The 15,926-nt window shown below is 40.2% G+C and overlaps 1 protein-coding gene across 2 annotated transcripts in view; it reads left to right on the top strand.

Moving 5' to 3' along the window:
• The window catches only part of AARS2 (alanyl-tRNA synthetase 2, mitochondrial), a 1,016,815-nt gene extending 1,002,183 nt beyond the window's left edge, over window positions 1-14,632 (top strand). For both annotated transcript variants that reach the window (XM_044060935.1, XM_044060942.1), the window contains one exon: window positions 13,190-14,632. In XM_044060935.1, the coding sequence (XP_043916870.1) occupies window positions 13,190-13,360 (171 nt within the window). In that variant the 3' untranslated portion in view covers window positions 13,361-14,632. The remainder of the gene's footprint in view (window positions 1-13,189) is intronic.
• Window positions 14,633-15,926: the final 1,294 nt, after the last annotated feature.

Genomic DNA, 15,926 nt, shown 5'->3' with positions numbered 1-15,926 from the left:
CACACAGCTGCATAATTGGTCTCCTCTGGGCATAGAGTTGGTATGGAAATGGTGATCTGCAATATATCCTGTGATTTACAGACCTGTGAATTGTGCACTACACAGTGACATATGGTCTGTGATTTATGGAGGCACAAAAGCACAGTGCCACTAGCAAACATGCATTTCCCTCCTACCACACTTGCAGAGGTGCTCTCATCAGTGTAGATGCCACCAACGACATATCCTGTCATTACCACAGTATGCAGATAGCTTATAGGTTCATAGGTATGTACTAGGCTAAAGACCACTGAGACCTTTTTAAGCCTAGCCATACACCCCAAATCTATGACTAGTTCTAGTACCCTTAGCATGTAAGCAGTGGCTTGGGAAATGAAACATTTAAAAGAGGCCTGGGAGATGAACTATTTACAGGCTGCTTGTGTCCATGAGAGACATAGGTGCTAAACCAGGGATAAGTTTTCTCTGTGTAGTTGTCCAGGTAAACTTCAATTGGGTTATGGAGGAATTCTGTTGTGCATGGATGTAGAACCTTTTCCATAGAAGGGATAGTCCCTGGGATACCTACCTCCGTCTCTCTCTCTCCAGCAGGTCCTTTTTCTATCACAGGCAAGGTTTAATTATTTAGAATGGTAATTCTGGTGCTGCTTTTCTGTGGGTATGTTTCGCTGTTATCCTCTAACTCTTAACACGTTTATGAGTCATTGGCATGACAGTGGAAGATAGAGCAGGGAACCACTGTCTGTCTGTATTATGCCATTTGCATAAGACATTGCAGAAAGAGCATGTAAAAATGGTAAGATTACACTGTCTGGAATTACTGAATCATTAAACTACTCCTAAAAACTTCACAGTAACATAATCACATTCCCATTGTAAATCGACCATAATAAATACAGTTCAGATATGTGGTGCATTTGTGAGGTCACTTCTCTGTATACCATAAGTGCAAGGAACTACAGCAAGGACAGCTAATTAAGTGATGTGTATTGATGCACATTTATTGCTTACAGTACATGAACCACATTTGTTTCAGTAGTTTAATTATGAAGTGCTGCATAAAACAATTCACCCAAAGTCTAAGAATCATAAGAGCTAATCTCAAAACAGACATTTTATTTATTTATTTACCTGGGTGGTCTGACTGGGCAGTGTCCCTTTTTAGTGGACCCCCAGGTAGAAAAGCTCCAACATTAAGTTCAGTAATAATATGTCATTGCTCATACACATTGTATACTGTAAGTGAGGCTTGACAACATGCACCTTGCATAGTAGATTCAACATTACACAGTTTAAACATGAGCAGGAACTGGGAAGTAGTACTTCGATTAATTGCATAAGTAGAGCAGATCATAGCAGAATTAGGAAAGGACAAAGGTGGAATAAAATGTGCCCTAAGTTTAGAGGGAAATGATCTAAGGGAAGAGTCGCTTGATGTAACAGAGATCAATTGACATATTAACATCAATGAAAGAAACAGATTACAGAAAGTGAACAAGACCCAAAATGTTAGTCTGATAAAACAGATGAACGCAGTAATCGTAACTATTAACAGAAATTCGTATGATATAACAGAAATAAATAGGATACATTACTGTGGAGCTAAATTAATAGATAGTCTTGCCAGAAAAACATAGAGCAATAAGGGAATGGAAGTGAAGAACTCAAAAATGCTATCATGGAAGCATCGAATAGGGAAAACTAAGAGAGTTAAGACAAGAAATGCCATTGTTAGATGAGTATAGAAGAGGGAATAGATCAACAGAAATACTTGGAAGGTAGACATGATAAAAGCAGCACTCCGTATCAGAACAGACCAGGTACTATCATACACTATTGCATAACCGGCCTTAGGCACAGGCCAAATAGGCGGCCGTCTAGGGTGCTACTCCAGCAAGGGCGCTTTTCCAATATTTATTTGGTGTAGGTAGACCAGGACACTGGCTGGTGTGTGTTTGGGCGGGGGGTACTGTGGAGCCCTTTTGCCTAGGACACCAGTTGACCTAAGGACAGCTCTGCGCTATTGCAAATAATAAACTAAAGATATGAGCACAGGCAGAAAAAAATGGTAAATATAAAGGAAAAGTATAAAATAAGAAGTTAATTGCTGACCCAAAAAAGTTTTATAGAGAGAGTTGGGAAACAAAGCGGAAGGAATAGAAACACAACCAAAAAAAGAAGAAATAGACAAAGTTTGGAGAAATATCTATGAAGACCCTGTGGATCTTATCAAAGATGCTGAAGGGATTCCAGAAGTAAAAGAATCAGTAAGTTCAAATGCACAGGATATGAAATGGGATGAAGTAGCACCCAGGAAAATTGAAACAAACTTAAGAAAAGTTTCTAACTGGGAAACTCCAGGCCAGATTTATTACCAAACTTCTGGCTAAAAGTATTAACATCTTCATATGAAGATTTAGCCCTGCGTAATAACTATTTATGTGTGCATCCCAAACAGGCACCAACCTGGTTAACAACAGGAGAAAAGATACTTTTCATTAAGAGTGAGCCTACAAGCTGTCGTAAAAACTTAGACCAATAACTTGTCTTCTGACGATGTATAAACTATATACTAGAATTGATGCCAGTAGAGTTTGTAGCCATTTATAAGAAAATTCAATTATGGCAATAGAACAAAAAGTCATATGGGACAAAGGATAATTTGTTGCTAAATAAAATCATAATGGTGAATTGTAAACAGGGGAAGACTCTAAGTATGGCACGGATATATTACAAAAAAAAGCGTGTGACAGCATCCCACATTCATCGATAAAGAAGTGCTTACAGATGTATAAGATACACCTTACATTGATCAATTACATTACAGTGACCATGAAGCAGTGGCAAACCACTTTGCAGTTAAGTCATGATAAAGGACAAATTATTATCCCAGGGATAAGAATTCAAAGTAGGATATTCCAGGGTGACTCTCTCACTGCTGCTGTTTTGCCTTGCCCTTAACCCATTAAGCTGTCTACTTTAATATACAAGATCATGGACACAATTTGGCTGTGAGAAAACAACCAAGTGTAAAGACTTATCTTCTTTTTGTGGATGATTTAAAATGGTGTAGTTCATCAGATGAGGAGCTGAAAGTACAACTTCAAATGGTTAAAACTTTCTTAGATGATATATGAATGTCATTTGGTCTTGATAATTGTGCAAAAGCAACATTTAAAGTAGGAAAGCTGCAGCACCATGAAAATGTCAGTCTGGGGCAAGAATGTAATGTAAAAGAACTTGAGCCAGGAGGGAGTGTATAAATATTTGGGAATTGATGAGGGATTGACAATAGCACATGAACAAATATGAACAGAACTCTGTAAGGAATATTTTAGAAGACTAAAATTAATACTGAAAACAGCCCTGATATCTAGGAACAAAGTCCAACCTAAAAACCAATTTGCTATTCCTCTTCTAACAGTTTTGGGGTGATTGACCTTGCCCCAAAAGCTGTTGGATCAATTGAACAGGAAAACCAGAAAAATGCTTCATGCTTACCAAAATATACTTAAATATCAGTGTATACCAAGATTATGTATACCTTGTTCTAAAGGAGGTATGGGCCTCCTCGAATTTGATTAACATGTATAGATCAACAATTGTAGGATTCCTTACATATCTGCTGACTTCACCAGATCGAAACATAGTGAAACTTTTAAAACATGAGGAGGAGTCTAAAGTGATTTCCCTGCTTAGTTTAGAAGCAGCATATCAGTGTCAAGTGGGAATGGGAATCAAACCAGAAGTAGACAAAAATCAGGCAGCAACTGAACATATCAAAAGGCAGAAGAAGGAATATAAAGAGAGGGATTAGATGAGAAGGCAAGAAATGTGGAAAAGGCATAGATATAGTTGCAAGTACAGAAAACTCCTGGAACAACCTCATGTCGATCAGGATCTGACACAGAAGTGGTTAAGAAGTGAATTTAAACCAAATGATGAAAGGTTAATGTTGATGGCCCAGGATAGTGGATAACACGCATGTTTGTTTATAAAGTCCATTGAACATGTGGGAGAAACAGACAAATACAGGTTCTCTAAAATAGAACTGGAAACAGTTGCACATCTTGTTGCTGGTTGTGATACACTAGTTGCAGAGAGGGCCTGTATACTGAAAGGCATAAAGAGATAATGTGGCAAGACTGTTGCATTAGAAATTGTGCAAACATTACAATATTGAAGTAGCCAAGAAGCATTGGAAACATGAGCCGCAAGGTATTATAGAGAACAATTAAGTTTGTCACATGGGATCACCCATTGCCAACAGTTCAGAAAATAGTTGCAAGAAAAACAGATATAGTAGTCCATGAAAAGATGACAAAAGTAGCATTGATCATTGAAATTGCTGCACTTAGTGATTACAGTGACTTACGTACAGAGAGACAGTGTCATCCAGTGCCAGCATTTGCAGGCAGAAACAATGGCATCGTGAAAGAAAGATACACAGACAGTTCCAATATTATTAGGAGCAATAGGTCTCATAAAAAAAGAATTTACAGTCATATTTAAATATGCAGAAAAAAGAGAGAAATCCAAAGTGGCAGGCTGTAAAGGTCCGTGTTCCAAAATGAAGCCAAAAAACAAGTACAAATGATCCACAGACCACCAGGCCAAAACGTATATGTTTAATTGACCACAGAAATGTTAGTGCTTTCAGGTACAAGACCCTTCTTCTAATTACTGTTAATCCCATACTTCAAGCTGCTTTTTACAATCTTCACTCTTGGATAATAAGGGTATTCACCTGAATGCTTCCAAGATCAAATCAGTTCTCTTTCCCTACAAGCACTCACTCATTTATAATACACAAGATCAGTAATCTCTAGGTCTTGCAAGTATGCTTGAATATTAAGTCCCTTAAAGTACACCTATATAAAAAGGTGATTCTGTAAACTTTTTGATGTCATTGACGGACCGCAACCTTCAAATAAAACACATTGTTAGTAAACCCACCAGTTTCACACTGGCTATGGTGTACAGAGCCAAGTCCTTTTCAAGTGATGAAAGTAGACTAATTATGCTAAATCCAGCCTTCTTCCATCTGTATGTATTCATCTCATGTCTTTAGATAGCTGACGTGTGCACTTTACTGCAAAGTGGATCAAGCTTACAGTTCAATAATAATCTGATTTGTTAAATGTCGTAAAAGCCACACACATCACTGTCACTCTGTCCATGACCTCTTCTGGCTAGAATAACAACAAATACCTATCTTGTTTCTCTGTCTCTCTCTCACACACACACACACGCACATGCACACACACACACACACACACACAGCTGGATAATCTAGTTTGTCTTCTCTGTCGCTTATCTCTTGGCGAAACTAAGGAAGTATTAGAAAGTCAAAACACCAGCTTTTTAAAATCCCAAAAACAGTTTTCAAATTTTCATGCATGTATTAGTAAATTTTGGAATAAACCAGTAGCTAACATAAGCACAATTCCACACAAAAATTCAAGTCCATATTTACTAAGTATCTTTTCAGTGTGTATGGATGTTATGTTGTCCTATCTATCCTTCATTCTTACAATAATGGGTTCACAGCCGATCCTCGGCTCCGACTCTGCCTAATACATAGCTAAAAGTCTCAAACCTGGCTCGTGGCAGGAAGGTATCCCACAATGCAGTGATGTAATTCCCCAGAACTCATTTGCCGTTTTACGAGGTTGGATACGCTCATCTTGGCCCTGGCTAAGTTGTGACAAATTTTTCTATTATTTTTTTTCTAAAATTGTTATATTTGCTTATAAATAGCTTATTTCTTATTATATTTAACTTGTTGTGCCTCCTTGCTGCTCTCTGTTTAGGTAGTGATAGTTTTTCCCCTGTAGCATGGCTTTTTCCGTTGCTTTGTAGGCCCTTTTGGTATCCCTTGTAGTGGTTGTTGTGTTGCTTGATATTTTCTTATAGCTCGTTTAAGTTAGGGAGCTATTCTCTCGTTTAAGTTAGAGGGCTTGTTCTGTATTATTGTCTTGTCTAGAAAATAGAACCATTTTAGTTAGAGGTTCTATTTGTCTTCCCCTGGTTGTCTTCCTTGTGTTTATCACATAGTAGCCCTTTGGTGTAGCTTTAGTTCTTCATTAATCTTTAGCAAAATTTTTTCTTGTTGTTGTTGCTGTCGCCTTTGGGGTCTTACCTTAAATATGTCCAAAGACCCAAAAGAGAGGGAACATAAGCCTTCGGGCTTTAAAACATGTCAGAAGGACTCACAAAAAATGTCCATCACAGATGGACATGTATGTGTTTATTGCCTTGGTGCCATTCATCTCCAAGAAGACTGCACCTTTTGTCACTCTTTTAGTGTTAGAGTACTTAAGGAAAGGAGAAGCAAATTGATTCTGAAAGGGCTCTTAAAGCCTTCTTTTGAGGAAGCCTTCCATAGTTCCTCCTCCTCCTCCTCTTCTTTCTCTAAAACGGGTAAGTCTCAGGAAAAGGCATTCACCCGCAACATATAGGCTCAGTCAGAGCCGCCAGTCAAACTTCCAAAAATTTCCAAGGCCACTTCTTCCTCGGCTCCACAGTCCTCAGAGCCGTCACAGGTCATTTTGGTTGACAGGCGTGGTACTTCGGCTCCAAAGCCTTCGGAGCCAGTCCATGGATATTTCGCCAGTTTCTTCGACATTGAGATCTGAGATCCTTCATAGGTCAAGCTCTCCATCCCTATCTTCCAGGTCCACCAGAAGCATATCAGATGATGAAGTGGAACGGGTGGTGCACAGACTCGTGAAGTCGCTGACGCTGACTAAATAATTTTCTGCTCCCGCCCATTTGGTCTCAGCGCCTACTATATCCACTGTACCTCCTGCGAGTCAAGCTGGTCCTTCAGAGCCGGTATGCTTGGTACCGCTTACTGTGGATCCGTCGGTTCTGAGACCCCCTTCGGTGCTCATGGAGCCGACATCTGCTCCGACTTTCACGGTGCCGTCTGGGGAGTTTGGGAGCCGGGGTTACCTGGTCAGCCCCGGGGGGGGGGGGGATTCTCGGCCTCGATCTTAGTTGGTGCCTGGTCTACCCCTTGGAGCATCGGCCCAGGTTAGCTCAGCTCCGACATCGGCCTCGGGTCTGATCTCGTTGGTTCTGGTGCTTTCCTCTATCTCCTTGGAGCCGAGGGAGTCTTCGGAGCTGGTGGGATCCACCTTTGAGCTGATGAGGAGTGTGTTGTCTACCCATTCAGCACCACAGAAGGATACTAGTACTTTGTCCCCATAAGGCACTGGCTACTGTCTCAGCACCACCCATTCCACAGGACAGCAGAGATCCAGAGCCTCAGGATCTCCAATTGGGCGAACCCCTCTCCTCCGAGGCCTCCCCAGGATATCCTTATGAGGAGCCATCTCTGAAGAGAACCTGCAAGAGGAAGCATGTTGACTCTCCAGATGAGTCCATCACTTCAGACACTGACCTCGATGAGTCGGAAGGGTCCCCACTGTTGTCCTCTGATAATACCTCATTTGCAGATATTCTAGAGATCCTCAAGCAAAGAGGCAGCTGGCAGGCCACCATCCCTCCTGATGAGGAGTCAGTGTACCTGAAGGCTTTTGGATCTCAACCTTCAGCCTCCTGGGTGTCTCTGCCTTTGGATGAGCTGATGGACTTGGTTAGTCGAAATGCGTGGAAGTCACCTGACACTACGGAACTGGTCCCTCAGAGGCCAAACAAATTTTTGTTAGCTCCTTCAGGCAAGGATTTTCTAACCAAGGGGGTACCCGTTGATGCTATGCTGGTGGCAGCAGCCACCAAGAAGGAACTTGCCACGACTTCCTCATCTGTTCATCCTCTCAGACTCTCGAAAGATTTACAGATATAGGAAGCGTGTCTTTTCATCAGCGACTTTCTCATTGCGATCGCTGAACTACTTATCCCACTTTACAAGGCTACAAAGCAATCTCCTGAAAGAGCTAGGAGATACTCTACAAGGTTCATTAGCTGGGGGGGGGGGATAAGAAGGTCTCCTCCCAGATGTCCACCTTAAACTCCATCGTCAACTCATTCATGAGGCTCATATCCTATGCAGCAGATGGAGTGAGCAGGGCAGTGGGTTCTGCAGTTTCCCTTAGGAGACACTCCTGGATGCACTTGGGCAGTTTTGCAGAGCCCTTTAATTCTACCTTTACTAACGCACCTTTTGATGGTTCCTCACTCTTTGGACCCAAAGTAAAAGACACACTAACCCGGTGCGAGCAGGAAGGAAAAACTCTCTCCGCCATTGGAGTACGTTTTTCTGTTCATTCAGGACCTTATCCTAAAGGACAGAAGAGCAGAAAGATGTGGTTCAAAAGATCCCAGAGAGTTTTCCAGGATGCATGGGGTGATACCTTCTCCAGGGGCAGAGGGGGAGGTAATAATGGTAGACGCTGCCCCAGAAGCAGAGGGGGCCCAGAAAACCAGGGTGACAGTGATTCCTTTCACGGACACCCTTATCAGCACTCCTGAAAGGAGGCCCCACTGCTCTACTCTGGAGGCAGTCGGGGGACGTTTATCAATGTACCCAGAAGCCTGGCAAAATATCACAAGAGACAAATGGGTTCTAAATATAATATCCTGAGGATACTCCATCCCTTTTTCCAACCCTGTTCCACAGACCATAACAATCCCAGATGTTCCACCCAATCTAAGGGAACAAGCAACTATAGAGATTCAAAAGTTGCTCCACAAAAGAGTCATCCAAGAAGTCCACGCAGACCAAATAGGATTCGGAACTTACTCAAGATTCTTTTTTGGTGCCAAAAAGAACAGGGGACTGGAGGCCCATATTAGACCTAAGCAAGTTAAACGAATCTGTCAAGAAGTCAAAGTTCAGAATGGTGACACTGCAGTCTATACTTCCCTTTTTAGGGAAAGATGATTGGATATGCTCGATAGACCTTCAAGATGCTTACTACCCCATAAAAATGGACAGGACATCAAAAAGGTACTTAAACTTCTGTCTGGGAGCCAGTCATTACCAGTTCAGAGCTCTGCCCTTTGGTCTCACTACAGCTCCCAGAGTGTTCAAATGTATGGCAGTAGTCATAGCTCACCTGAGACATCTAGGATTGTTTCCCTATCTAGACAACTGGCTCCTATCTGCCACCACCAAGCATCTACTCCTACAAGCCAGGGATCTAACTTTGAACATCTGCAAACAGCTGGGCATTACAGTAAACTTTCAAAAATCTGCCTTGTTGGTAACATATTACTTTCATAGGCGCAGATCTAGACACCTCCTCCGTGGTAGCATGTCTTCCAACAGAAAGAGTTATAGCACTCAGACAGCAGATACTTCACCTCATTCCCAAGACCAAAGTGAAAGCAAAGATAATTCTAAAATTACTAGGAACAATGGCTTCCATGATTACACTGGTCCCTCTTGCCAGAATGCATGTGAGGATCCTTCAATGGCTATTGTTCTCCCAATGGTCACTTCAGGAGCTTCCGATGTCTCACTTGATCAGAATTACAGAATCTTACAAGAACGACTTAAGATGGTGGATACACTCCATTCAGGTGACAATAGGCAGATCTTTTGTTCCACATCAACCCATAGCTACAGTGACCAACCACGGACGCTTCCCAGATAGGGTGGGGGGAGGCATTATCTGAGAAGAACAGTCCAAGGTACATGGCAAGAATACAAGGCTCACTTGCATATAAATGTTCTAGAGATAAGAGCAGTGTTTCTTGCATTGCAAACACTTCAAGACTCTTCCTCTAAGGACAATTGCGATACAGTCAGACAATATGTCTGCGGTTTGGTACATAAACAAGCAGGGGGGAACCAGATCTTACCCCCTTTGTCGAGAAGCCCTAAGAGTGTGGCAATGGGCAGTTTCTACCCAGCCCTTTCTAATTGCAATGCACATTCCGGGGAAGTCCAACGTGATAGCGGACAAGCTGAGCAGAGCAATCCTAATGCCATACAAGTGGTGTCTCAGTCACAACGTAGCGGAAATGATTTTCTGAACATGGGGACAGCCTTGCTGTGATCTCTTTGCCATTCCCATGAATGCCAAGTGCAGCAACTACTTTACCCTAATTCCCCCCTCCGGGGGAGACACCGAGAGATGCTCTTGCACACGATTGGCCATCAGGACTTCTTTATGCTTTTCCTCCTTTTCCTGTCATACCCAGAGTAATTCAGAAAGCACAATACTCGGGAAGCAGGATGATTCTCGTTGCTCCTTACTGGCCTCGCCAAGTTTGGTTCACCTTCCTTTGGCCTCATCTTCAGGAGAAGCCTTGGACTCTGGACCCAGTGACAGATCTGCTGACTCATATGTCAGGGGAGCTTCATCCTTCTCTCCACACCCTAAAATTGACAGTTGGCTGCTCCACTTCCCAATTTAGTCAGGCTTCACAATTTCACTCCTACAGTTAGACATATCTTAATGTCCTCGCATAAAGTTTCCACTAGAAAGCTGTATTTTAGTAAATTGAAGAGGTTTTCCTTTTGGGCTCAAGACAGGAACATCGATTTCTTTTCTAAGCTTATTCATTCTGTTTTGGAATTTTTGGTGGAACTGTTTCAACAAGGCTCAGCTGCAGCAACCACCAGGGTTCAACTCGCTGCAATTTCAAATTTTTACATTGGTGATACTACTACCAACCTAATGTCTCATAGGTTATATAGAGCCTTCTTAAAGGTGCCTCCTTATTAACAGCTCCCTTTAAGGAACCCCTTCTTCCTTGGGATCTAAATTTTGTTTAGTCTCATCTCACGTTACCACCCTTTGAGCCCTCTTCATCTTCAGACCTCAAGTTCCTTTCCTGGAAGACCTTGTTTCTAGTGGCTATATCTTCTGTTAGAAGAGTGTCAGAGTTACAAGCTCTTTCTATTAAACCATCATATTTGATTTTTCATAAGGACAGGGTATCCTTACATACTAACCCATCCTTTCTACCTAAAATCTCTTCTCCAAACAATATAAACCAGTCTATAGCGCTTCCAGTGTTCTTTCCTAATCATAGCACCAAGGCAGAGTACAAATTACATCAACTGGATGTGTATAGGCAACTCAGATTTTATTTGCATAGGACCAAAGACTTCAAAAAAATCAGACCAATTATTTGTATCCTTTTCTGTTGCAAAAAAGGAAGCTCAGTTTCAAACCTACTCTTTCCAATTGGCTGTCTAATTGTATTACATTCATCTATAACTCAAATAACAGGCATTTACCTTTCAAAGTGAAGGCTCATTCCACTAGAGCAATGGCTACGTCATCTGCCTTTCAAGCCAGAATTCCCATGGATAATATTTGTGCAGCAGCTACTTGGACTACTCCACATACTTTTATCACTCATTACAAAGTGGATTTGGCCTCCAAGGACAGGGCATCCTTTGGTTCCACGGTTCTTAAAGGTGTACTCCCGTGAGCCACCCAGGGTGAAGGTGCTAGGGATGTTGTCCCATTATTGTAAGAATGAAGGCGAGATAGGACAACATAACACAAAGAAGTTATGTACTCACCATAACGTTCCATGTTTGTTGTCCATCTCGCCATTCATTCTTACGAACCCTCCCTCCTTCCCCCTTCCAAAGACTCCTTGTGGACCTGGTAGATTTTTTACTACTTTCAGGAGTTCTTTGTCTCAGCTTGTTTCTCCTTCCAGTATGTATAGTATAGACTTGGATATATGTTTATATGTATATGTTTGTAGATATGTATATAGTGTACATATTGTTCACTAGTAGCAGCAAACAAGATCTGGGGAATTACACCACTGCATTGTGGATACCTTCTTGACACGAGCCAGGTTTGAGACTTTCAGCTATGTATTAGGCCGAGTCGGAGCCGAGGATCGGCTCCAAACCTATTATTGTAAGAATGAACGGTGAGTTGGACAACGAACATGGAACGTTATGGTGAGTACATAACTTCTTTTTTGTAATTGTGGCATAATATCACCGCTTATTATTTAAAGGCTTATTTTCAAAAAACATAACTTCTCCGTACATACATTAGAGGTTACACATAATGATCTTAGTTTATTTTTACCTTTCTGTTATGTTGCTACTTATGCTGTTCTCTGTTTTCTTTTGTTTGTTACTGTTAGTAAGAATTGAAATCTGTATAGGTATATGCCCTATTAGGGTGAGTAGAGCCAAAGTTACATCAATTTACATTCTACTTTCTTAAAAATGTGTTATACTGTGATCTGCTATTCATCAATCCTGGTTTTATCAGCTTGATATATATAATGATGTACAATGCCTGTTTTCAAAATAATATTGCCCTTCCTGTATAGTCTGTAACCTGTACTGTTTTCATTGTTAGTACAAAGTATGTTATAAAGAGCCCTCACACCCCCACCCTAAGACTGTAGTTCAAGTGAGACTTCCCAGATAACAAATGTAAATACAGAAAAATAAAATAAATGAACATGTGTATAACCAGAGCTGCTTTAAAGGAAAACTGCTTCATTGGTCAGCTCTTGTAAGGATGCACACTTCAAAAACAGTGTATGAGAGCAGTGATTAATTTAATACTTCAAAATATGCTATGTCAAAGATTCCATACAGTGAATAATTAACATGAACTGTACTTGAGTGCATCTGTAAAACATTTAAAAGTTTAAACAAGTTAATCTATGCATATAGATCAGCTTTGTACATAGTTTGACCTAATACAGCCAACTGTATACCATACAAGTGATGATCTGTTTTCTTGTACTTACTGTAATGAATGTATTTATTTATTTTTGTAGAACAGTACTTGCCATGTCTATACTGCAAAAGGCTTTTGACTTAGCAAAGTTTACTTAAACAACAAAATGCAGTAACTGATAAAGCAACAAAACTGTAGTTATATTACATAACAAAAAGTAAAGGAAGAAACAAATGTACTGAGTACCAGAGTTGAGCAGTCCAGTTCTGCTGGAATCGCATGTACTCAGTGCTTCATTGACAAACCCACTCACAGCTTGTCATGTTTACATGCTTTTGAAGGCAGACAGAAGCCAAAATGAGCAAGTAACATACAAATTTTATGCTAATGGTTGTGGGACAGGAGTATTTAAGTTGAGGAGTATATTTAGCACCACAGAAAGGGTGAATTGAAATGAAATATATTAGAACTGTAGAAGGACTGCCACAAGAATAAATAATATTGAAATGCAATAATGTTATTGTCTTCTATTTTTTAAAATGGCTGCTGTTTTTTTTTCCTCCAGCAGGAAACTAAACTAATACTTTGTTTGTTTCTAGAGTATAACTGGGCAGCTGTCTGCAGCAGAATGGTCCTTGGCAGTTTGTTCGCAAATTGATGGAAATGCAGGAGGATCCAGCATTGTGGCAAAGGGCAGTGGCAGCACATCTGATTTGGCCCATGTGTTGAACTTGGCTTTAGAATTTGCAGAGGCAAGGCTGCATAGGTGATGGACATTACTGTTGTTGCCTGGTTGGATGACCACTTAGTGTTGTGAGTTGTATGATACTTCATAAGAAACACTGCTGAGCAACAGATAAGCCAATAGCAAATGCTGCCCCTCCTCCAAAACATAATTTACTTACCCTAGTCTTCTGTGTGTCAAGAAGTTATGCACGCTGGATCTGGTGACTAGTAGCAAATGGGCTGTTTACTATATGTTACGTCTTGCATTTGAGGACTGTCTCTACATGTAACTAGTGGTGTATGACATTTATTGACTTAGACAATTGATGCTAATGTCTGAAGTCAAATTGCCAACACACATCTGAGGAAGATCCATAACTGACAATGGAATCTGAAACTACTTTGTCTCTCAGAGCAAAATGTATTATTATTATTATGCCATGTCCCTTCTCTTTAGATAAAGATGCTATCCATTCCAGTCTATCACGACTATTCACTATCTCAAATTATTTTAAAGGAAAAGAATATTCCATGAGTCACTGGATCCTCACTACCATTTGCAAGAGGGGCAGTGATCACTGGGTTTATAAAGAGATTTCCTCCTTTGAAATGGAATGGGGTGATATTAGGAAAAGGCATAGATTCCAGAAGGGAATAATAATGTTCATCCTTGTATGTTTTGTGTCCTATCAAGTCACAGAGAAGCATGTGGTTGGCATTGCTTGAACCATTGTACTTTGGAAGATTTGCTCAAGTATAGCGTTGAAGTGTAATAGTTATTTCAAAATGTATTTATGTAAAATCCACAAGGTGATACTCTAAATGTTCTTTTTGATCCTCTAGATTTGGCTTGTCTACATGAGTAGCCAAATGGCTGCCAACTTAAGGTAACTGAAGACTTTTGACAGACTGCCCAGTCTAAAGTTCAGAGACTGAATAGTGAGGGCAGTACCTCCACACCTCTAATACTTAATTTACTAAATCTGAGATTGGTGTACCTGAGAGAAAAGGGAATTCCCTAAGATGCAGTAGTTCCAGACTTAGTATATTTCCCCATACTTGTATTTATATTGTTGCAATCCCAAGAATTGCACGTTATGCTGTCGAATTTGCAATGGGAAACCCTTTTGACTTTACCAAGATAAATTTAAGAGCTGTGGGGAAAAAAATAAATCATTGCAGTGCATTGTTTAATGTGGAAGATGGATACTCGGTGTTGAAAACATAGTGTGGCTTGGGAGGAGAGAGAATCAACTGGAACAGTATATTTTTCATACTAAATAGTTTCGTACATTAAATTTGATTTTTTTTATAGATTGATTTGTTTTGTTTCTTTTTCTAACTTTGATATAATGCATCCTATGTTGCCAGGTAGCCAACTGAAAGTAAAGTTTTGTGACCATTCAAGGTACCCAGCATTTAGAAGAAATTTGGAAACCCCTCTCTTGGACAGTAATCATGGTTCATTATAATTGGTAAAGAATGCTGTACTGCACTTAACAAATTACATCTAGCTCTGCAGACTGTGGGGCTGAGAAATGCATATGGACTGCACTGTGGCATCAGGCTTATTGTGGCGTGTTTGTGAACAGTGCTGCAGGTCCTTGCCTGGGAAGTTGACAAGTGTTTGTGGATACATCTGCCATGTACAACTGTTCAGAAAATTGAATTATTATTTTTTTTTTAAGTGGCCCTTTTGATTAAAAAATACTGTTGAAGTAACTCATGTGTCTTACATTGTGGCTTATACTGTGGGCTAGATTCCAAAAGACTTGCTCTTGTAAGAGACTTGCAGTGTAAATCTGCTATATAGAAAGGACTTGTACTGGAGAAAATCACTTACAGCAAGAGTACATCTTTTAGAATCTGGCCCTGTAACAGTTATTTTGCAGTATGTGTGATAGTGAAAATCTGTCCTTGATTAGGTATTCTACTGCATTTTAGTTGTATTGCAGACATGCTGAGATTTTGCAGGGCCCCTAGTTTTTGACAAGTCCTTTAGCAGGTAAGGTATTTTATGTGTTTGTTACTATGTGATAATTAACCATTTTGCTTAGTTTATTACTTTATCAAGCTGATTAACACCCCGTTTTCCAGTTGTGATCCGATACATTGTAGTGTAACTGAAGAACTGTAATGCTTAAATATGCTGCAAAAGAAGCATGTAGTACAGGCTGACTGTATCATGGGAGAGTGTGTGTGTGTGTGTGTGTGTGTGTGTGTGTGTGTGTATTTTTTTTCTCTTTCCACATAATATATACAGCTATGCTGTTATGCATCTATATTTATGTACGCGTGTGTGTATATATACATATATATATATATATATATATATATATATATATATATATATATGTGTGTGTGTGTGTGTGTATGTGTATACATATATATATATATATTTATTTATTTTTTTAATTTTATTTTACATTTGCTAACCGGGAAAGTCCGACTGGACACATATCCATTTTCAGCGGAGGCCCGGGGCGAAAAGCTCCAATAGCATGTTATAAAGAAATTACACAAGAATATCATACAGAGATATAGGTTCCATAGAAACGAGTTATGTATAGATTAACAATTCCTTTAGTAAAGTCAGCATACAGCATTCTA

This window comes from Protopterus annectens, chromosome 1.part0 (assembly GCF_019279795.1).
Source record: "Protopterus annectens isolate FY-2018-M chromosome 1.part0, PAN1.0, whole genome shotgun sequence".
Lineage (NCBI taxonomy): Eukaryota > Metazoa > Chordata > Ceratodontiformes > Protopteridae > Protopterus > Protopterus annectens.
The sequence above is the reverse complement of the archived record's forward strand: the minus strand, read 5'-3'. Positions and strand labels throughout refer to the sequence as shown.